General features: G+C 37.1%; 1 protein-coding gene across 1 annotated transcript; it reads left to right on the top strand.

Moving 5' to 3' along the window:
* The first annotated feature begins 829 nt into the window (after positions 1 to 829).
* On the top strand, positions 830 to 23,572 carry LOC139127283 (uncharacterized). Its single transcript, XM_070693201.1, has 6 exons — positions 830 to 2,102; positions 2,484 to 2,570; positions 2,760 to 3,146; positions 3,764 to 4,009; positions 4,719 to 5,087; positions 22,977 to 23,572. Exons 1-6 carry the CDS (start codon positions 1,409 to 1,411, stop codon positions 23,570 to 23,572), a joined length of 2,379 nt encoding a protein of 792 aa, XP_070549302.1. The 5' UTR covers positions 830 to 1,408.
* The last annotated feature ends 1,919 nt before the right edge of the window (positions 23,573 to 25,491 follow it).

The following is a 25,491-nucleotide window of genomic DNA, read 5'->3' as shown; positions in this document are numbered from 1 at the left end:
ACTGGACAAACAGAAAGGCTAAAAACAAACAATAGCTACTTCATGACATTTACAGTATTTGCATAATATATCAAAGTTAAAAATTCAAGAAACTATTAAAGTGTAATGTCACTAATGAAATAACGTCTGAATGTTGACGAGGTAAAATGCTGGGCCATTGTTAAACTAATAAATGTTTGAATCTTGAAAATTGATTCCGAAATAATAATGGACAGTCCAATATTGAATGCCCACAAGCAAAAACACACAACATACCATAAATAGCGACATGAATAAATGTCCCCATGTTTGCACATATGCGTGATAAAAGACTTTGGTTTGTGCATTCTCACTCATGTATATTTGCATGGAAGTGTTTCCATTGTTATTCTTGTGGGTGAAACTAGATAAAACGTGGACTTGCAATTTAAAATACTGAATTCACCAATTATCCTTGGAAATCTAAAGACGCAGGAAGTTTTGCGTTAATAACGGAACTTGATTTTGTCATCTGGCAGTAGTGCGGATTCTCCACCCTTGCAAGCAGTCAGAACACAGTCATTATAATGCAGAAAAGCTGTGTCTAAGATTACATCAATAGAAAGCAACTATCGAAGGTAATAGCGTTTGCAATGTAATGACTGCTTTGAGACGCTGAATGCATCATTATACGCGAAGATGCCTTAATAATGTGATATACCTGTAATATATTCAACTTTTGACCTTTCTCCTAGAAATACGCATCAGTACACTCTCCTACTTATCTTATTTTCACAAGCGATGTTGCAGCTATTCGCTTCTAAACATCAGTATTGCCTATCGCGTTTTTGTTTTGTTTTTTCAGAAAGAATATGGGGAATAAGGCATTGATAGTCAACCACAGTTGGGGAGGTTCAATCCAGGGAGGAGTGACTGATTCTGTTCATCTACTAACCCGTCTACTTCATAAACTGGGTTTATCAGTCTACTGCACCGCCCTCACAGCAACAGAAGCAGAAATCAAGGAAGCCAAAGCATATGGCGTTGAGCTCATTGTGCCATCACCGATTCGAAAATTCAAAGCCAGAAATGACAAACCTGATTCCGATTGGCTGTATAACCACAAAAACTACTTCTCAGATTTGAAAGAGTTGGCAAACGTCAGATTTGTTTTTGGAATTGGAATGGTAACATCAGAGGCGGCCTTTGAAATTGAACGAGACCTCTTCCCGAGAGCAGCATTCTACTTGATAAATCTATTTGACAGTAATCGTATCACTCCTATCATTGCTAATTGCTGTGACTCTGACCTTGACATTCGTTTGGAAGACTTAACAAAAGAAGGACAAGATGCCAACTCTGTCTTTTCTGTTGGAGGAAGTATCTTCAGAAAGTACAAAATGTGTACCGCTCAGCAACCAAAAACATAAAACACTTCAGATTATCACCAATGGTAGATAAAAATGACTTTCAACTTCCTTCTCCAGAAGCCCTCGAGGAGAACGAAAACTTCCAAATATTGTCCGTGTTCCAAGAACATGAACTAGGAAACCTCAATAGGGACAGCGTTATTGTACAGGCCATGAACTCGATGGCCAAGTCCTTTTATAAACACATGAAATCACCACCGACTTGGAAAATTTTAGGAGTTCCAAAGCGATGTGAATCTGAACTTCGAAACCGTTTGAATTTACATTCTAAATTAGATGTTGTGTTTGCGCGAATGCCTTCAGACAAAGGACTTAAGGATGAGCTTTGTCAGTGCCATCTTGTTCTAGTTCCTCCATCATCTACACATTATGTCAATTTAACACTGGCAGCAATGTGCGCTGCTGTTCCTGTTATTATCCCCTGGGGTTCTCTTAGCCATGACTTAATTAAGCGACATTTGCGTGACCATGAAAGTTGGCTTGTTGTCGACATGAACGAGTCTGACGCGTTAAGGGAAGGTATCATGAGATTCCTCTGCCAGTACAATGTCGCCCTTAATAAAGCAAAGAAAATTAAGGAGGAAGTGTGGAACAAAGTAGGGCAAGAGCTGGAAAACATCAATGAAACATTCCTTAACGTGGTGAAAGAAGATGCAGAGGCCATACATAGCGTTACCTTACGAAGACAGCAGTCACCACAGGAACAGAAAGATGGTATTGACTTTTCACACGAATTGTAACATCCCTAAATGCTAGAAAAGAAAAAAAATAACCTTAATATTTCAAGTAGAATAAAAGAGTTAAGTGAAAGATTTAAATATGCTGTGATTTTATCCTTTTATTTATCCCCATTAAGTTATTTTAACAATGGACTGCAAATGTCACCAACTGCGGCAATTTAGTGACCAATTTCCAGAGTCACACTGGTATCTGTCCATCGCATTCTATTGTGATAGGATCATTATGTGTATTCTAAATCTTAATATATTATTTAGTTTTAAAAAAATTAGAGAGAACATACGGCTTTAAATATCATAATTGATGGAACAAGAAGGCGTGTGATAAAATGTCTGATTGTCATTCGTACTTTTACAGATCGTGAAGACGACAAAGAAAAGCAAGCGGTTCAAAGCGAATCAAATATGAGTCCAAGGAAAAGGAAATGGCAAGGACGTGATCCAGGTATGAGTGAATTTAAAACCTGAAGGAGCGTAATTGGACAAGGAATATTATATTTTGTACTCCTAAATATAATTTTTCTGGCTTCGCCTGTTCGTATAATTATGGTTGTTTGTGTTTTGTTGTGAACAGACCCTGCCCCGCGACTGCTATTAACATAATCAGCATACAAATTTTCCCCAACATTCATAGGTGACATGAAAGTGAGGATGAAAGTGAGCGAAGTAGTTCCAGAGAGAGGAAGAACAGTCCAGGAAGTTGAGAGGGGTTTTTATGAAAGTGATGAAGTCAAAAAGAAGACGGAAGAAGTCGGTCAGTCGCTTGATGGGCAACATGATAAGATGAACGTGAAGGGCATTGGTCATGAAAGTATTTCTTACACAATGTCCTGTCAGTCGCTTGATGCTCTAGAATGCCTGGTGGGACAATATGAGAATGGGAAACTACAGGATCTGATGGAAGATGAGTTCCTATCTGATGAACTTCTTGATAAAATTGGGGCGTATTACCTAGCGATTGATGTAACCATAGACTATGAGGAGTATTTGATGTGCAGGAAGGAGCTTATCCAGATATATGGTAAACAGTTATTATTACCATAAGACGTAACCTCTACATTCGCATCTTTGTCTTAACCCTCCCAAAGCCATTGACAATACCTTCCTTAAGAAAATGTTTCATACAATAACTTAAACATGCTTTTTGAATTAAATGGTTGTGTCTTGGTCTTCAACTATCCCTTTAATGTTCAGACTGCATCCGATATCTAAATAGTTTTATTGTTTATGCATTGAACTTAAGCATGCAGAACTAGCTCATATTACATTTCCCATTGATATTCCTTTTTATTCAAACGATGACTGCCAACTTATACAATGCCTATACTTTTGCACCCTATACGCGATACCCTTAACAGCATTAGTTTGAAAATAATCCCTAGCCAATATCATAAATCGCCATTTGAAGAGTATCCTCCTTACCGGTTGTAGGTATTTGTAATGTCAGAAATTTCACCCGATTGAGCGATATGACTTCCTGTTTGAATGTTAACATGATTGAGCGCTTCTTCGCCGATTACATATGTCAAAGTGTTTTTCCCACTCTCAAAAATCTGTAATACAAATTCATTGCTTCTTAACGAAATTGTACAGTTTTGGTATTTACAGCTCTGTGAATATCTTTCCATATCAATGCAGGACTACCTTCTGAGACAAATGACCAAGAACAAGATACTGACAAAACTCGATCTATGAAGTCACAGGAGATTGATGTCTACAAGATACCCAGTAGAGTAAACAGAGCCAGAGACCTTCTAAAAGAATTTGAAATGGAGGGAGAAACGGTGACTGAGACACAGATAAACACACTTGACAAACTTTTGCAAGAAAAGGCACAGAGACGGCTGTTGGATCACCAACAACGTTTACAGGAATCTGCAAAAGGCAAGTGAGAAAAACAGGGAGAAGCAGAACCTCATGACAAATCATGATGATTTATACTCTCACACTCACGGACGCAGACATTAAAATGTCCCTAATTACATACATACTTAAATATATAAACATTGGGTTCGTCTATAAGATTGAGTACATGTCAGATAAACACACAGACAGACAAACATAGATATATAGAGATAGATATATAGACGGACAGATAGATGGATGAATTGATGGCCGGATTGACAGGGAGATGGCTAGGCTGACAAACAGACGGATAAAGATTTGAATATGTATGGACACACAATATCATGCTTACACACATCACACATACCTTCGTAAATACATACATACATACATACATACATACATACATACATACATACATACATACATACATACATACATACATACATACATACATACATGCATGCATGCATGCATGCATACATGCATGCATGCATGCATGCACGCACGCACGCACGCACGCACGCACGCACGCACACACACACACACACACACACACACACACACACACACACACACACATACATACATACATACATACATACATACATACATACATACATACATACATACATACATACATAAACCAACAAAAGTCAATCATCTTATATTCTTCTAAGTTTTGTCTTGAAACACTCTACTTGTGTATTCCAGCAAAAACAACTTACAGATCGCTCTTACTTCACAGAAGTGACTAATGTGCATCTGCTGACGGATGAAGAAATCACGGAGAAGAATGAAGACCTTGTGGCAAAGGTCAACGAACTTACGATAAGTAGTGGAATAGTGAGATCGCAGAACAGAGACAGGGGTCGTGGAAGGGAAATTTTACAATCGGTAGTGACTGATGGAGACAGAATAGAGGAACGAAAATTAAATACTATTTTCAGTGAGTTTGTCGAAGTGAAGTGTGAGACAAGAGACCTCGTGACCAACTATCCTGAAATGGAGATGAAAGCTGAGAAGTTATCAGCGTATGCAGATCATATTGTCCGTGAAGCAGAAATCCCTGAAGAAACAAAAAAAGTGTATATGGATGTGAGACGAGCTGAGAAAGGTTGGTTTAATTTTTGTAATATTGTTAATTTCCTCATAGGTGTACCTTAAGGTAGTATGCGCCTCAAAAGTAAAAGACTTACACTTTTACTCAAACTTTCCTTAATATGTAATCTTTCAACTATTCTCTTCTAAATCAAGAATAAAAAGCGAGAGTAACCGTGCAAATTTTTGTACTAGGGCAACAAATAACTCAGGATTTACAGATATTTAAAATTTAAACTGGCCGCCATCCCTGTGTTAACTCTATCGAGAAAAATAAAATTTTCGAATTTCGGGAAAATAACCCCCACGAGTCGTGTATCAGACTTGCGCTTTATTTTTAGTGCAGCAATCCACAGTTTTGACAGCTTAACATGTAGCTTAATATATAACTCTGTGTTATGCACTATCGTCGCACATTTTGCGTTTATTTTTCATTTTATTTCCCCGTAAACATAAAAAAGTTGACGCGGCAGGTCTGAATTGTCTCGCGCGAGGATGAGGAAAAGTCTTTATTTTTCTTGGCCTAGTAATGATGAATTATGATGAATTGAAATAGACAGTTGGCATTCTTTAACATTACATTGGGAGTATTTGAGCCTTTGAATTATTTATGCTGCATGGTTCATCGCGAGTGAAGCAAATTAAGAGCTCAAGTATTATTTCAATTTTTATGCATTTATGGTACTATTGTTTTCTTCTACAAAGTTTCTTGTTCCATCCTAAAATCAAATTGAAATAACGAATTTTCAATTTGTCAACACAGCCTCTATGTTGATTTTGTCGAATGCTATATAGTTGATGACTGAATTCACCAACAATAACATTGCACAGTGCCACATTCTGTTGTAAGTCCAAATCTGTCATTGTCATCATCGTTTTAAAAGAGGAGAAAATAAACTGTGTTCAAGATCGTTCAAGTAACAACTAGTTTAAACATCATTAACAGGTCATTGTAAATGACACAGTTCCAAGCTGTAATTTAGGTGATTTGATTACATGTAACTGAAGTCAAATAAATAGCAATTACTATGTGTGACTGGCAAGCACAGACACTTATAATCAGAGTTGTATGTCATAGTATATTGTCTTTGAGCACAGGTCTTATCATGTCTGAGTAATGGCTCCAGCCTGACGAAAATCAAAACAAAATTGCCTCCAGATGGCCATATTGGCTAAAAGCACATAAACAGTTGATGTAGATCTATACTTTCAGGTACCTTGGGCTTGTGCCAAGTTTTATTGAAATTCTGCTTGAATTTCTAAGAATGGGTCTGGAGAGACAAAATTACAAAAATGACTGCAAAATGGCTATATTAGATCACACAACAAACTGTTGGCAAAAGGGTAAGGGACTGGTCAGTTTCTTCGACCTGGGGTGGATTCATGGGGGGGGGGGGTTTCAACCTGTCTTTGACTTTGGTGATAGGGGTCACAATGTTTTTGAAATGCCAAATAGGGGGATGGGTCAGTGTGTTTTTGAATTTCGACACAGGCTCATACTTGCCTAAAATGCATTGTGCCAGCCACAAATTTTATCATTCAGGTGCATTTTTCGGCGAGCCCTTCGGTCACATAACTTTGTTAATAATAAGACATATTTTTCAGAGCCCCCTCCAAGTGCGAAACTTTAATATATCAGACACTTATATGTCAGAGATATCTGTATGTTTAAAATTTTTCGGCACGTCCTTTTGGTGCTTTACTTTAAATTATCACACATGCAGGCCTTTGCTGCTTACCTCCCCGTTTTGATGTCTGGTATGCACACATTGTGAAACGGGGAGGTATTAGCAGCAAAGGCCTGTATTCAGCATGCCCTTCAACCGCATGACTTTCATATATCAGATATATAATATCAGAGATATCTTGATGTTTAATATTTTTCGGTGAGCCCTTCGGGCGCAGTACTTCAATTTATCAGAGATATGTATCAGAAATATCTTGATGTCTGTAAATTGAAAGTATGTTTTATAAAGTGTACTAATCATTATGAAATCTGCAGTTTATATGAAAAGCATGCCAAGTTCCTGATATTTTTTTTTGTTTTCTTTCACAATCACATTTTTCTTATAACAGTTCTGGACATCTGGTTATGCATAAAAAGTGTGGAATACATTCGCAGCTCATTCCAAATACTCTATTCAAACTTTTAGAATTGACAGATGGGGGAGGGGAGGGTTCACTCAAAATATTGAAAACTTTAAGGGAGTCACTCAAAATGTGGAGTGGAAGAAGGGGGTTACTCAATTTTTTGTGTGAAATAAATTGAAACCCCACTCAGATTGCAGTATTGCACACATCATTTTCTCAAAATTTTCGATGCTCGTGTTTTTCCCCCTTTGGGTATTCTAACAGTTTTACTAGTAAGAGACAAATTGAAAACACTTGTCAGATTGCACCAGACTGCACTATTACACAAATCAATTTCTCAAATTTTCACAGAATCTATGACAAAACTGAACTGTTGTGAATTCATCCTTTATCATCACAGAAACTAAAATTTAATTGACTTCAGTTTAATAACCATTTGGATAACTAACCATACCATATTCAGGCTTTTCATTAGAAGCTGGTAGCTGGAGAATCGACACAAGAAGGTCACAGATTATCCATCCCTGCATCTTCGATCTCTTGCAAACTGAGAACTGTTTTTCACAAAATGTATTGTCATTGTTTGGTTGTTGAATATTGTTACTCAAACACTGATCATGCAATAATGTAATAAAATATCAGTGTTCACTGTCATTTTCAAACAATTTTACCGAGTGCAAAATAAATTGAAACACCCTCAGATTGCACCATCACACACATGAATTTCTCACAATTTTCTATGCGAGAGGGGGAACCCCCTCTTGTGCTCTCCCCCTTGGGATGTTGTAACAGTTTTACTAAATAAACAAATCATTGACAATGACATAGTCCCTCCGTGTAAATGGGAATTTATCAATGGAAATGACAAAAAAATTGAAGTCGATATGATGCACATGAAACAAGGAATGCGGGTGCAAAAGTCCAGTGCGTGACTGATGCCCTTATTGGATTTGATTGTGAACAAGAAGTGGCATAGGGTTATGTCCTTTTACCAAGTTTGACAGAATTAGGTATGTCATGCCCTGGCTTTTTAAATGTCAAAATTCAAATTATATGCAAGAAACTGGTCCAGGCAAGTCTGAGTAAGGGCTCTTGACATAAAAAAGTCAGAATGCCAGATGTGAACCAAAAATGTCCTCATGTTCAGTAAAGAAGAGACTTCCTATAATTAGCTATTGATACTGCTAAAATTAAAACGCCTTTCTTGACTGGTAAATCTTTGTATGATCAACATCTGCAGCAAGTGTCATCAGATTTAGTGCAGTCATTCAGAATATAGATCTCTCATTACAAACATTGTTTCCCTATTCATCCAATCTGGGGTGCCACCCTAATCACAAAAGGTCATTAAATAAGTCAATAAATAATTTATCAACAGGATGTCACTTTTCAGTTTTACGCTACTGGAAGATCAATATCTGATCTATGTTTCATAAAATTTGATGCAGGATTTCTGGACGTATCACACTGATAAGGAAAAGTCATTAATTATGCAAATTAGAAAGCAATTTACATGATACTGATAAATGTCCTTACACACAATTAAAGCAAGATGAGCTCAACATCTATACAAATCATAGCTGAAGAAGTATTTCTTGACGTATTATGAAAATCATTAAATATGCAAATATATAATTAGTTGACATGATATGATTAATGTCTCGGCATGCTACTAAAACACGTTGAGATCAACATCTGTACCAAGTTTCATCAAATTTGGTGCAATATTTTTGATCATAGCACATTAATCAGGAAAGTTCATTAAATATGCAAATTAGAAATTAACACTCTACTGATAAATGTCCTTATACACAGTTAAAGCAAGGTGAGCTCAACATCTATACCAAATTTCAACAAATCTGAAGGAGTATTTCTTGACATATGAGCCTAATTATTAAAATTCATTAAATGTGCAATTACGCAATTAATTGACATGATATGACTTTGCATGCTACTACAACACTTTGCAATCAACATCTCTACCGAGTTTCATGAAATTGCAGCAATATTTCTGGACATAGCACACTTATTAAGAAAGTGCATTAAATATGCAAATTAACTCTTAATTGACAAGATACTGCTGAATGTCTTTGCATGCTACTACAACACCTTTAAATCAACATCTGTACCAAGTTTCATCAAATTTGGTGGCAATATTTCTGGACATAGCACACTAATTAGGAATGTTCATTTATATATGCAAATTATCTATTAATTGACAAGATACTACTGAATGTCTTTATTCGCTATTACAACACTTTGAGATCAACATCTATGTCAAGTTTCATCAAATTTGCTGTCGTATTTCATATATCCTTAATTACAAAAAATCATAAATGACATGATCCTGTTAACTGTCTTTGCATACTGTTACAGCTCTGGTATATAAGCATCTGTACCATGTTTCATCAAATTTGCGTGGGTATTTCTTGATTTAGCACCCTCATTACAAATATTCATCAAATATGCAAATTAGCTATTAATTGACATGATCTGTCCAAATGCCTTTGCACAAAGTAACATCTCTGGTATGTATACATATGTAAGAAGTTTCATTAAATTTGATTCACTATTTATTGGAATATCAGTGGAATTATGAAAATTCATAATTATGCAAATTAGCAATTAATTGACACAATAATGACAAATGTCTTTATGTGGTATTAGAGCTATGTGTGACCATCATGTATACAAAGTTTCTTCAAACTTGGTGCAATCTCTTAAGAAACAGAGCTCTTTTTCAAAAACACAGCTCTTTTTCAAAAATCACTAATTATGCAAATTAGCACTGATAATGCGTGCCACACCTAAAACAATGGACGTGCATATTATGCCATAGTTTACTATCCTTGTACCAAGTTTGAAAGGAATTGGCTCAGATATGTCTGAGATATCTGCGTGGCCGGACGGATGGACGGACGGACGGACGGACGGACAGAGGGAACCAAAACATAAGTCCCCTCAGACTTCGTCTGCGGGACAAAAAAACAAATTAATAAATACCTCTCAGATTGCACTAGACTGCACCATTGCACACATCAATTTCTCAAAATTATCCATGCAAGAAAGGGGATAGCCGCCTCTGACGTACGCTTTCCCCCTCAGCCTCTCACGTGTTCTCCCCCCTGTACTTTCAAATTCTGGCAATGCATTCAGATATCTTAGTGAAAACCCTGTCATGATACCCATCCAAATTAAACAATACTATATGGTTGGATACTGGTTATAGCGTGAGCTTTTACCTGTACATCTGTATTTTTTGTTGTTATTTTGAATTTCATTTTGTTGGTAAAATTCACCTTTTTCAGCTATCATGAGATAACCTGTGATAATCTAGCACTGGTTAAGCTTTTTATCTGTATTTTGTTGACACTTTGAATTTCATTTTGTTGGTTTGAACTTTTTCAAACGTCATGAGATAACTGATGATAATCTAGCAGGGTACTTCAGGATTTGAAAGGTCTTTACTATTGCTGTATTTTTTATAAATTTTACAAATACATGTATTGGTATTTAACTTTTGTAAGTGGGAGGGGGGTCAGTCAAATTTTGAGTTAGATAGGGGGATTACTCAAATTCATCATGGTTGGCGGGGGTGGGGGTAGGGGGGGTGGGGAGTTACTCAAATTTTGGAGTTTCCAATGAAATTCCTCTGACCCTCCTAGGCCATAAATGATGACGGCTCCCTGGGACAAATCTTTGCACAATGGACCCTGGTTTTATAATTTATTTCGAAAGGGAACAAGTTAAAATTTCCTTAACCCTTTGAGTGCCAAAGTCAATTTTTGTTTCCTTCATAAAAAATACCCAATCACATTTTTTTTCAGAATTTTGCCAAAATTTTGATAAAGAATTGCAGCAAATAAAATGTGATGTCCATTTAGTCAAAAATTATCAAAACAATTTCAAAAAAAATTGATTAAATGTTGCACTAAAATTTTGCTGGGTAAAGTTACAGCTCTCAAAGGGTTGAGGAAGATCGTGATTTTACTCTGGAGCTTTTATGCTGGTACTGTCCGGTATATTAACATGCTATGAAAACATGACATACACGTATACTGACATTGAAATTTGTACCTGATAGAATTCTGTAATCTCTTGTGTTATCACTCCTTGACCAGCCACCATCAAATATATCAAATCCATTCTGTGTCAATAAAATAGTGAAAATTACGATATTTGAAAAAATGAAAAGAGGCCATTTCATCTTCAAAATTTCCATTAAAACAATGTTGTAGGTCTCAGAAAAGTGTGAAAGCAGCATCTACCATGAAACTTTCTAACAGTATATGGTCATTCTTATAAGAAACACTGCTTTTAACATATTCACAGCACAATGTGATGAATACAGTCAAATCTCCATCATCATTACTCCAAACAGTGTACAAATATTGCCTGTCTCATATTGGAGGGGGTCTGTCATAGAGGAATCATAAGAGTATGTGTTGCCAAGGTCGTTCCTGTTTTTACGTTTTGCATGCAGATCTAGAATTGGGGTTTTCAGAGAAAACTGGAATTTCATTTTTGTTTGAAGCTAAATATATTCCATCGACTCAGACCTTCAGAGAAAGTGTCTTTGTTTCTTGCATATACATGTCAATAAAGGTGTCCTGAGTTTGTGAAAGACATCCATATGTCATAGGAAAACAAATTACTCTCACAGTAAACTAGGAGTTCTTCAATCAAGGTGTGCATGTGCTGTGGTTTTGTGTGTACATCACTTCAAGTCATGGCCATTACATAAAAGTATACTCTGACTGTACATCATATGATGAAGTAAATAAAAATGTGTGATTTAAAATGTCATCAGTTTGGTGTTCATGGTTGACAAGGGACTGACTAGATCATGGACATCGATATGTCTGGTAGAGCTTTAAGATTGTATAAGTAGTTCAATATTTGTCAACATTAATTTGGGGATTCTGTAACAGACATCTGGTAACCATCGAGAAATTTCTGGTTTGGAAACCAGAAACTCTGAAGGGGCCATGGTTATCTGACTGAAACCACACCGACACAGTTATCTTACAGACCACTGGATTTAGCCCGTCCAAGTTGCAACGTACCTCAATAGACAGTGGTTACCACCATTAGGTTCTGGACAACCAACCAGTCTTTGCTTCCATTGTTTGAAGTCAATAGATAAAATTCAAAGGCGATCAATAATAATATGCACATTCTAAAAGTGTCACCTGGTCATTGCGAGCAAAGCTATGTTTTGCATTCCTAATATTCATCGTTGATTTCCCAAAACATGTTGCCAGAAATAGCTTTGTGGTTAGTGATTTAGGGTGAGGGCGCTCAAGCAAAAATCTGTAGTTTTCTGGTGTAGGCATGCATTGTTTAGGGCTTGTAGGTGGTGTTAATGTGAAGTTTGAGGTTTGGTTAGGTTGAAATAAAAACACTGTAGGCAAGTAGTGAAAAGGGACAGAGTGGATGGGAAGTATCACTGTCTTTATAAAATTGATGCAAAACTTTTTATTTCACTCAAACCTGAATCATACTCATATAAACTGCAAAATCTCCTGGTAGCCTGGTTCTGACAGAATTGCCCATTCGGTTCTGACAGAACACCGCAAATTGAGGTGTTCGTGGAAATAATGGAAATACACACTGCTGAGAACAATACTGTTATGTAGGGAGTGTGGTTTGAAGTACCGGGTACAGCAAACCCTAATGTCTTTGTTAAAGGTTTAGTCTGTGGTCAGTCTTTAACATTCATCCATTTAGGTAACTTTCTGTCAGGCAGTCAGCTGATTGAACATTTAATATCATTAAGGATACAGGCTGAACCTACCTCTACCTCTTAAAAATTTCAATTTACTGGGCTTTACGTTTGGGTCAGACAGTAAAATTCACACCAGTCAACTGGGAACCGGATCTAAACACTGCACTTCATTTGATAATCTGGGTATATTCAACATTGACTCTGATGCTAAACTTCCCTTGGTTTGTTTCTAGCCTGGATCACAGGTTTCTGGTGGGTTAAGATGGTCAAAACCTGGAGCATCTAGAAGTGGTAATGCAATCCACTGTCAAAAGTTGGAAAATACTGTAAAATGTCTGAAAAAAATTCCCCAATTGACTTTAGATCACAGAATGACCTACAATACAAATCATATTCATAGCTAATCCTTATTACATTGCAATAAATTTTCAAAGTAGACAATAGTTCATGACGGGTAACAGATGTTCAACAGCATCTCAGGAACACATCAATGCTATCTTGCCATTTTTGCAGGGTTTTTGTGTAGATGGGAATGATCGCAGTTTCTGATATTCTAGTGAAAATTTAGCATGATTCTAAATGCATTCTAAATCGTAAGACTTCCATCAAAAATTTTACTCAATATTTTCAGTATTTTGCTCCGAACATACAGCAAAATAAAATCAACTGAGTCACCTAAATGTACATTGATATACGACATATAGTGTTGTCTTTGTGTTAGTTTGTACATTGTTATATCATAATAGTACACTGACGGTGCAAATACTGCAATCTCCTTGGTCGAGACACAAAAGGAACCATGGAACATTCACGATATAGCACGCTTGGCACACGTGCAAGCTTTGGCAAGATCAAAAATTTGTTTTTGATGTTCCATGCTAGAATTTCAATATACTGTTATGATCTAATAGCAATAAATCACACCCAGCGATGGTATACCACTTGATTTTGACCAGTTCACTTCATAATGACTGTACTCCCTATTGCTCATGCATACATTTCGTGAGCTGGTCAAATCTGGTGGTATACCATAGCTGGGCGTGCTTTATTGCTTAACTATCTACTGGTAGATATTCTTCAGAGCTTGAAGTACCTGGGTGGTTGTACCATGCACTGCACTATAGATGTATATGTCTATGATACCTTGGTGCAGGCTTTGCCCTGTCAATATGCACACCATGCATGTTGAATGAAATACAGCATGTATTTTAACCTGCACCTGGAAAGACAAATTTGTTTTTTTCACTGAAAAAGATGATGGACGCTTTCAATTTTTATATCCAAGAAACATTACTTGACTCACAGACTGACTACAAATCTCTAAGACATTCAAAAACACAGAAAGTGGAAATATATTATGAAGGCTTTTGTCGTTCGAGATTAAGATTAAGATAATGGGAGGCTAGGGTGATATGTAATGTCTCATTGATAAACTACATGTATGGCCAACTCAGTGTGCAGGTACTTGCAAAACTTGACATGCAGAGTGTGCATGTCGGCAGGAAAATTCTCTTCCAAGGGCTAATCTAGCATATACCGTAACTTCTTACTTGCAACTTACCTGTTTCAGTTGGCTAGGATCAGCTGAAAAAAGAATCAAAATAAAAGCTCAAAGATTAAAAATGCAAAAAATTATAAAGCATTAATAATTAAATAAATGACAAATATTATTGGTATACGGTAGTTCTCTTTTTGGAGGATGTGATGGCCCTGAAAAGGGCCGTTTGGTTTGTGTGTACAATATGTACACGATATAAAATTTCAGGCTCAGTTGAACCCAAAGACATCTTCAGGGTCTGTTTTCACATCTGGGTTGGTGAATGACATCTCCATTGCCTTATTCATCTGTCTTCATGTCTTCATAAACTCTGACACCTTCAGTGGGATACAGCCAATGTCGGCATCAAAGGCACTTCATCACAGTGGACATGTTGATCTTGTCTGGGATATCATCTCTCATTCTGTCAGCCAACCTGATTTCACTTTCATGGCCTTCAGCAATCTGACTGAAAACGATTTCTTCAATAATCTGTATAAAATGTAAACATCGATAAAACAATAATTCAAAAAGAATTCAAAAATCCAGGCATGTAAAAATGTATAATCATAATCCCAATTGTTTGAGAGTAAGAAGATGGTAATAGAAGATGTTCATGGTTTACATGATAAAGAACATGATGCAACTTGTCATTATAATTCTGCAAATGTCAAGTTTCTCACAAAATCCATTTTTCCATTAGAGTAGGAAAAAATGCCAAAAATAGAATTAACGACAGCCATGACAGGTACTTTTCTTTGGCAAATATCCTATTCATTTTTCTCATCGGTAGAAACACTGTGATTGATAGGGAACACAAATGCAAAAATTTGCTTACTGAAAGAAATCAGAGAGAAAATCTTGGACATAACATAGTCTTAGAGCAACAATTTTGACAGCATTATGTATGGAGGCAAAAGGTAGTCACATGACAATTTATCAAGCCATCTCATGCATGATGCACTAGTATGAAATGTATACCAACAACCGTACGACACACTGAAAGTATTCAGCTGTGTTTGGGGATCCCCCTCTGTTGACATGTTTGTACCCCCAGTACCCCCCTCCCCCATGAAATGGTCCCAGTCACACCTCAGAGATACAAGTAGAACACATGAACTTGTGAAATCCCCTTAAATTTTCTGGTAAAGGAGGAAAATCACCCCTGTTGATGCCATCCTGGATGAAACACTGATATCAGTGTGAGAGTGTTTGCATGGTGAAGAAAGTTTTATAAATACATGAAAGATAAGGAGAGTTGATGAAAGTAATTAGACAGATATAAGGTACAGAAACACAATAACAGTTACTAACTAAGATATGGTGACACTAGGATAGCGAGATAGACCTTACAACACATTCACATGGAGATAACACTGGCAGTAGTCTGATGTTCAAGGTATGGTGACACTAGGATAGCGAGATAGACCTTACAACACATTCACATGGAGATAACACTGGCAGTAGTCTGATGTGCAAGATCATAATATCTAGAAAAAAATCTTTGGTTATTTTCTTCATCAGTGGAAAGATGGGACAAAGAAACCAATTTGTGGGATAGGAAAATGAGAAATGAGAAATGTTCAAACATTTTCATACCGGTATACATCGTCCGCTCGCACGAGTTTGATGGAATCAGAAAATCAGGCGGACCAATCAGAACACACGTTACACTCAAAGAGAAAACCACGCCTACCTTCCCAACGCCGACCACCGCACTGTTTGTGCACAGCTTTTCTCTCATTTTACCTACTAGTGCGTGATTGTGAGCATGTGAGTTGTGTGAACGTCTTGAATGCAATGATCTGTGTTCTGTTTTCATGTGAAATGTGTGAGTAGGATTATGTGAACGCGTTGAGTGGGGTGAACGCGATACAGGGGAGTTTTACACGGCACAAACTAACTCACTACTGCTGCTGCACAGACTAAATAAAAACGCGTTCGATCGCCACAAAATTTTACACGAGGAACTTTTACAAATCATTTTATTTTTTGAAAATTCACCAACTTGAATCAAGTCTCTGGTTTAGCTTCGTCCTGTGACACCCTAATGGCTCAAACGGAGATTTAGGAGTGGGAAGGCAATCTTGCCCGAGTTTAATACAGGATTTGATTGTCATGCATGGGGAAATCTTATTGCGTGGTGGGGATAAAGTTACGGGCGATTTTCTCGTCAATCAGAGAGGTGGCGAAAAGTTCCGTTTCAGTCATCGTGGGTTACGAAATGTATGGCAACGCTTTGTATCGTGTAAAGCGTTAGATATCTCCCAAAGAAAAAAAATCGACGAATAAATATGGCGATAGTGCAGAAGATGACTTTGAAAAAACTGACGCTTGTAGTCCATATGAAAAATTCACCGATGAGTAAGCTTATATTGCTTGCTGACGCTTGTAATCAATGAAAAATTCACCGATGAGTATATTACTTGCTGTGATGAATAGGTTAATTTTTTTTGAACAACATCCAAACAAAATCCGGTTCTTTTAATTGATTTCCAGTATTTCACAAAGTCCTAGTCCATGTTTTCGAGCAATGCTTCTTGTTGTTTCTCCCGCGGCGTGTCGATGTTCTGTTCTGGTAAATCCTGTTCATCGTCTCACAATGTTTACAATTTTCAAAAGATATGAACAAAAGAATAGCTGCCGGCCTTGTTGACAGGACCACAATGTCTGAACAACGTCTGAGTAATGGGTTTATCGTGAAATTTTGAGGTCAAAATTGGAGGAGTGGTTTAACAGATTTACTTCGGCGAGTAGAACTTTTCTATTTCGCGCCACGATCTTTTGAGTTTGGCGGGTTGATTTTTTCACCTTACAAGTTGAGCGACAGCTGGGAATATCTTGCAGTACGACGCGCTGGCGGCTGGGCCTTTGTTTTGACGTTTTGAACACATCAGTTATTTCAGCAGTAGATTTCAGTAGCATGAAATGATAAACAGTGACCATGAATACTTGTAAATGTAACACCGAGAAAAAGTGGGAAAAGACCTATACTACTACATTCGTAGTAACCGATTATCTGATTGGCTACTTACTGGTCACATACAGTCGTGCAGTGGCGCTTTAAAAAACACGATTAAGGGGGTCTATCAGCCAAGGTCTGATTTCGGGAAGCATCCAGCTGCCCGGAGTGGAGACCTTGGCAAGCGAAGATGACCGGTATATGGATCAGTCATTTCTGGCATAGTCATTTTCACGCTCAAAGTAACTTTTTGAACGTCTCTTCGCCAATAAGCAAACTTCGTCTTGAAGTTGAAGAACTTTGTGACCTTACAATAATTATGATCAACCAAACAAAATTTTGTGAGGATCAAAATATTCATCTATAAATACATGAAACAGCAAGCTCAAAAGACTAGTGTATAAGATAATATTAAAGAAAAGGACAAAAACTTAATCCATTTTGTTACAAAGAGACACCAAAAATTACACATGTGATTATATTTTTTGACAGCTCACAAAAGCTTAAGAAAATAATCACTGAACAACAGAATGCATCATTACATGTTTTGAGGGCGTGTTGATCTGAGAGAACAATTGAAAACTGTGAAACAAAAATATTATTTACAATGGCCAACATAATAAAGAGGACATTCAACCATAAACAATTGCAACAATTATCATATGAAGAAAGAATGAAAAGGGCCAGAAAATCTTAAACAAATTTTCATTTTGGCCAAAGTTAAAAATCAAAAACACAAAAAACAATGGTCAAGGTCATATGTTCATTTACGGTCAGAAACCATCTTCAAAGAAGCATTCGACTATAATCAATGAAAAATCTTAGTGTGGCCTTAAGCATAACCAAACAGAACGATAATGAACAATTAAATAAACTGTCAACATTTCATGAAATACATGTAAAATAAATCCGGATCACAGTTGCCAATATGGCAAGAGAAATTGAAAATGCTAAACAAAATCTGATTTTAGTATGGCCTTCAGAATCATCCAATGAGAAGAAGTGTCAGTGTTCTCCACAAATGAAAATTAAAGGCGGGCGGCTAATTAGCATATGTATTTGCATAATATTTGCATACAATTTACATATCACCAGGGATTCACAAGGCACTCCAGTGATGAGATATACTTCTGACATTCTCAATATTTTCTCCATTCAGCAGTGATTAATGGCAAGCTATACAATTTATTTTTACATTTAAATCCTGTCTATTTACTTTAAATAAATAATAAAACATCAAAGTGAAAAAAAAACACATTGAACTATTATACAAACAATACACAATTTAGTAAATATATTGCACAATACGAACATGAAAATTCAAAAGTAGGCCTACATGAGAAGTAATTAGTGTTCGAAATAATCGGTGGCAAATGGTGGCACGTTTTCATGTGACCTTCTGTTACTATATGTTTGTCTGTAGCCGGATTGGTAAAGCCATGAACGTCTTTTTTTTACGTCCATGACAAGTTGACACGGGACTGAATAATGCACTAAGTTACAATGCGGAGTCAGCGGAGCATGCCTGCAGAGAAACATACGTTGACTTTAAAACTCAATTCATAATAAAGGGAGGCCGAAAAAAATATTTCAAAGAGAAAGATTTGAAATTTCATCGACTCTTAGTTCGGCAAACGTACAAAACTTCGACAACTGCGCGGCGTAGGCTGCCATGCATGTTTGTGTGGAGCACGCTGGCGCACAAGATCTCGATCACACGCGACCTTTGAACTATACAGTGGCCTACAGAACCGTATGTACGGTACATAGCTGCTGTATTCGGATGATCACACGAATGATGATTTTAGCTCGTGCAGTTTCTTTTTACTTCATTTCATTGTGCCTTTGATATTTTAAAACGGTCGGATTTGAAACTTGATCAAACGCAACTGCTTCTCAAAGTCAATCGAATGAATCCATGCAAGTTACGAATGCGTGACAGGAAATGACACACATGGCTTCAACGTCATGTGGACGTACACGGATCTCAAAATGGCTAACTTGGCTCGGATACGCAACGACCTGAGCACGCCAAGTACCATACTTTTTTGCATCTGATATTTGTCTCAACCAATCGTACGATTTTAGCCAGATCTGATCGAAATCACTTTTCCTGACCTTCGGATCCTTACAAGTACGAGACATTGGCGGCAATGGCAGTTGACAATAGCATAGATGCTTTGACTGAGTGTCCGCTGGCAAAAATGCAACACCGAGCCTTCGAGTGTACCGTGTCCGTTGTATGAAATGGACGGTGTCTGTACGGTACGGTCGGCAGCTTAACACATTTCAAGCTTTTTGAATTGAAGTCTTAGCCAGTGTTCATCGGCACTACGGCCGTTTCACACTTGAAAAGCTTGCTGAAATAAGAGCGTGACAAAATCGCCGCTGAGAAACATAGGTCTTCAACCACATTTACTAAAGAGTATCGGCGCCGGCGGATATGAAACAGGATCGGGCGAAAACAATAAAAGATCGGGGCCGTCGGGGCCTGGGGAGAACATTGAGGATTGCATGCAGTCGCAAAACAAACCGACAGATGTGTGAACGGTCCCTCTTTATTACACGACGTTGTCAGTTGCTGTCATTTTTATTCAATAGGCTTTCAGATATTGTTCGGACAACTGACTGTGAAAACAGTTTAGGCGACAGAAAACAAAGGTGGGCGGGCGAGATTAAAGGCGGGCGGGCGAGATTAAAGGTGGGCGGCGACAAAAAGAAGCCGGGCGCACCGCCCGTCAAAAACCCCTTGTGGAGAACACTGAGTGTGTTACAATAAATCAAAAGGTCAAAGGGTGAACACAAAAATTTGCCAAGCTTCAAAATCAAGTTTCCAAAAACATACATGGAAATGGTGCACAAACAAAATGTTTATTGCACACAGTATGCAAACAAATAAAAGATACCAATCAGGAAAAGAAATTAGAACTTCAAAAACATTACATTATTAAAAACTGATAAACAAATTACAATTGAGTGATGGCAGACACATCCCACAAGTAAACATTAATCCAGGATTAGTGGTAAAAACAACTGAAAAACACCGTACCTAAAATACCTAAAATAAATAATTCCAGCATAGCCAACACAACAAACAACAAAACAAACAAGTTGACATTTGAACCAATCATTATATTTGAAAATTTTAGGTCAGAGATTATTTGAAAAATGAAAAAGTAAATCTATACATGTATTTACAAAATCAATTTGTGAAGAAACATGACATTACACACTTTAGGAAAAGATGTAAAGCTGGTGAAAACCTAGCAAATAGACAGTACAATGAACTAATCAGCAGACATGTATTTCAAAACTGAAACACACTTAGAAAGACGGAGATACCGGTAGGTATTACAGGGAAATTTCAGTGAAGGCATTAAGAAAAACAAAAATTAAATACAGAAAAAGAATACAATTTGAGAGAAGAAAGGAAAAATACGTTCCTTACAGAAAACAAAAAGAAATACAAAAATATTGTGTATCTGTGATTGAGGTCCAAACAAAACACAACACAACAATTTATGACCTGGCAACTCTCTCTGTAAAACATGAGCTACAGTAATCAGCAATACAAATACCAACCTACATGGACTGAAAACCACACTTTCAACAATAAAATGCAAATATGTTGCCATGGAAACATGTGAGTTACATCAACATGTATCTATAATTGCAGTGTTCTCCCTGAATAAGGTAACAGGGGCGTGGCGCCCTCTTGTAAATTCCGAGCGCCCCCTTGCCAGAAATGAAAAAGATTTATTTTTTTGAAAAATAAAACAATAAAATGTACGGGAAAAAAAGTTGACAGTGATTTACAAGCAAAATGCGAGCGTGAGCGTCGATCCTGCAGACTGCAAACGTAATTCTCATCGATCTTGCAAATCTCGCGAGTTTGTGATGTCATCCGAGATCATAAGCCCATGTGCAACTCATCGAAGGCAGCCATATTTGCATGGCTCAGTCCGTAACGTTACGTTAGCCACGGTCCCTCCATAGGGACCGTGCATTAGGTAACCGACTTAGCTGAGTAAACATGGCAAGGAGCTGGAGGGTAACCAAGGACAGCAGAGTACACTGAAGTTTTTATAGGAGGTTAGAATTTCGTTTGTGTATTCCTTCCCAAAGCAAAACAACCTAATTTTAGGCTCGGTCGGACGTGTATCAGGATGAGAACACGTGAGTGTTATGGTGCTAATTTTGACATCGATGAATAAATGTATGTTTCTAGACTCGCTATGTTTTCGTTTTCAAAAAATGTAATCTTCATTGAAATCCGTGAACTGTAATAAAAGTTATGGAACACTGTTTCAGATCTCTTTTCCTTTGTGTTTTTTATACGAAAAAAATCTGAAAAAATGCTCCCCAAGCCTGAGTTTTATGGTCACCGTGATCATTTTGACATCGATGAATAAATGTATGTCTCTCGCTATGTTTTCGTTTTCAAAAAATGTAATCTTCATAATTGAAATCAGCGAACTGTAATAAAAGTTATGAAACACTGTCTCAGATCTCCTTTCCTTTGAATTTTTTATACGAAAAAAATCTGAAAAAATACTCCCAAAGTGCCACCAAATAACACCATTTTAATCTCTGTTTTCAAAAGCTCCAACGGCAGGAGGGGGGACACCCCCCTCCTGACCTCCCCCCGCGACCGCTTGCGCGGTCGCTTGTGGTGCTTCGCACCACGTCTTCGCCCTCTTCTAAAAAATTCCTGGGGAGAACACTGATAATTGTCATTGAAGCCAAAACGCACAACAATTTACAACCATCTGTAAAACAAGAGCTAATCAGCAAAAAAATACTCACTTTATGGACTGAAAACCACACTTCCAACGATAAAATGCAAATATGTTGCCATGGAAACATGTGAGTTACATCAACATGTATCTGTGATTGATATCAAAACACAACAAAACAATTCACAGCCTTGCATTGCAATCATCTCTCAAGTAAGAGCCAATCAGCAATGAAATTACTCACTTTAATGACTGAAAAACACATTTCCATCAGAAAATGCAAATATGTTTCCATGGAAACATGTGGCTAACATGAACATGTATCTTTGACTTTGGTTAAAAAAAAACAACAAAAAACCGTTCATGAAGCTGGCAACTCATTTGTAAAACATGAGCTGATTAGCAATACAATGACTTACCTTATGGACTGAAATCTCATTTCCATCAATAAAATGCAAATATGTTGCCATGGAAACATGTGAGTTACATTAACATGTGAGGCAGTTGTTCCTTTAAATGTTCCATGTGTTTGTGTAAACAAAAGATGTTTGCATTCAGTCAAAATTTGTGAGATCTGAAAATCTTTGACTTCATAGAAATTGTAGTTTGCAACCCGACCTTTGACCTTTGTTTACGTTTTTGTTTTTCCCTAGGCCATCCGGTCAAGGGGAGTGTCCTTGAAGTGTTTGGGTCTGGATCAATGCCAGGACAATTTGATGGGGCCAATGGAATATACATCAAGAAGAACGGTCAATGGGTTATATGTGATTATTGACAATATTAGAGTTCAGGTTATTGATCCAATCAAACTCTGCTGTGATCTCATCTTACAATTCCATGCATTCCCAAAGTCATTCTTCCATGGAATGTCACAGTGGATGAAGACAATGACCAATACTTTATGAGTGACCGAGGGAATGGCCAAGTTGTGGTGAGTTCTGGACAAAGCAAGATTTTAAACTGTTTTGGACGCAAAGAAGGAATTGATCCAACCGGTATCTGCTTGAGTCCTGATGGTTTTATATTCATTGGTGACTTGAATGGATATGTGAGAAAATATAATAAATCTGGTGAACACATTGCAAGAACTGAAGAAGGACAAGTCAGTCATCCCTGGGATCTGATTGTGAATAAGAAATGTATTTTTGTATCAGATTATGTCAGGGATTGTGTTCATGTTTTGAATCACCAGATGCAAAGTATAAGAGACATTGGCAAGGGACACTTACAGGAACCCTGGGGTTTGTGTTTTGATCACCAACAAGATGGCATATATGTTTGTGATCGGAGTGGGCATAGAGTGGTTCACTTCAATTGTGATGGTGAATTTCTCAGCTATAAAGGTCAAGGTCAGTTAGAGAATCCCCGTTACATTGCACTGTGTAAGGATAATCCATACAGATTAGTTGTAACACAGGATTACTGTGTTAAACTACTGTACATATAAGCAGACATGACACCACATCATGTCAACTCTGCAGGGATATCTCTAGTGAAAATCTACAAATTTTCTGACAAATTTTATACAATTGGCAGGCTGTAAATGTGTATTTTTTGCTGTCGTTTCAAAAATTTGCATATTTAATGGTAATTTTGGATCAAACATCAACGTATCACTTCAACGGACTGTTATATCAAACTGTTTTGTAAAATGCAGTCAACTGTATATTTTTTAGTATAATTTCAACTTTTTCTTTCAGCAGCCTGTTGCAATATTTTGTGAAATATTTGTCAGAATAATTTTTTGACTTTCACAGATGTGTGCATGAGTGTACAGAAACATACATAGAAGCAGACATGACAATATAACATGTCAAGTCTGCAGGTATATTTCTGGTGAAAATCTACAACTTTCCAGACTCGTTTTACACAACACGATGCTACGGATGGGCTAAAAATGTTGAATGCTTGCTGTAAATTTGAAATTTTAGGTTTTTTTCGGTTAATTTGGATCAAACACAAAGATTTATCCCTTAAATGACTAAAATAGCTCGTGCTGATGTGAAAAATAGAAAAAAATACATTTTCGTGTTTTGGATAAATCCGGCAGCAGATTTCGGATCGTTCGTTACACAGACAGCCCGTTGCACCGTGTTGGCAAAAACTTATCCGAAAAATTGACGATTTTTCACAGAGATGTGTGTGCGAAAACATACCTGGACATTCCAGTGACTTTGTTGTATGTAGCGACGCCTTGATTACTTCAAAGCGAGTATAATATCCGCAGTTTTCATGGATTTCATGGGGAGCGCGGACGGCGACCATGAAGACAGGTCGCCATGTTTCAACTGAATGGCCAGTTGTGTTTGCAGTTCAACTGAAATTCAACGTGTCGCAAGAGGGCGCTATGACCAATAACGCTATCAGAGAATGTTTTCCCATCAAATCTACAAGTAGATTTGACTTCATTTGACATTTTTGTTGGAAAATATATTTTCAAAAGAAAAAAAGCATATTGAGAATATGAACTGCAAAATTTGGAATATAATAATTTAGCTACTGTTTAAAGGATGATAAAGTTTACCCTAAAATCCCATGTTATGAAACTAATTTTGCTAATCTTCATGGGTGAATCCAGTGTACTTAATTTATGAGATGGTGAACAAAGTCAATGATTTGTGGCTATGGTTTCAAGCCTGGTATAAAGACTTGAACAAAAACAAATGTTCAATTATTATACCCGGGTTTGGGTCGGCAACTTCTTCTTGCACCTCCATCAAAATAACAGAACCCCCTATTTACTTGAAAAAGAAAAAGATATATGAACCATCCCCATCCTTGCCCCTAGGGTGATAAAAATTTTATCACAGCCCCCATCATTTCTAAAGGACTTTTTTATTTTTATATTTCAATATTTGTTTTTTTTCTGTGAAACCTACAGAAACTATCTTTGGTCAGGCATTCAGTATTTATGTTCCATATATCAACTACAGTCTCTAGGCCTACTTCCGTTAGTGTTTTGAAATACCCCTGGCAGTATTGTCGATTAAACTTGTCGGTGTGTCATGTGGATTAATTGTTATTGTTTAAAACTAATGTTCAAGTCTGGACCTGAATTTGATCACCAATGCTGCAGGACACAGATGTACAGTTGATGTCAACAAGCTGAGAAATGAGTATTTCAATACACTGTGGGAAGTACACCTAGAAAGTCTTGCTGACACATGCAACGAAAACCTGAAAACCCATTGTCAAAACTTACAGCTACTTATCCTTTATATACACATATGTTGCAATGAGCATTATTTGGTGTGGAATCACAGTGGATATATTAATTTAAGTCTATTTTAATCTAGAATTAAGTTAAATTGTGAGCAATATATTAGTCAGTGTCTATACATATAAATACTTTATGTTAAGAGGAAC

Source organism: Ptychodera flava, chromosome 3 (genome assembly GCF_041260155.1).
Source record: "Ptychodera flava strain L36383 chromosome 3, AS_Pfla_20210202, whole genome shotgun sequence".
In the NCBI taxonomy this organism is placed as follows: domain Eukaryota; kingdom Metazoa; phylum Hemichordata; class Enteropneusta; family Ptychoderidae; genus Ptychodera; species Ptychodera flava.
Note: the sequence above shows the minus strand (reverse complement) of the source record. Positions and strands in the feature narration are given on the sequence as shown.

Bases quoted from the DNA above. Each gene is read 5' to 3' on its own strand.
- LOC139127283 (XM_070693201.1), top strand. From the start codon at position 1,409: ATGGTAGATAAAAATGACTTTCAACTTCCTTCTCCAGAAGCCCTCGAG. The intron at 2,571-2,759 runs GTATGAGTGAAT...CAACATTCATAG, and splicing joins ATGGCAAGGACGTGATCCAG to GTGACATGAAAGTGAGGATG. The intron at 4,010-4,718 runs GCAAGTGAGAAA...CTTACTTCACAG, and splicing joins TTTACAGGAATCTGCAAAAG to AAGTGACTAATGTGCATCTG.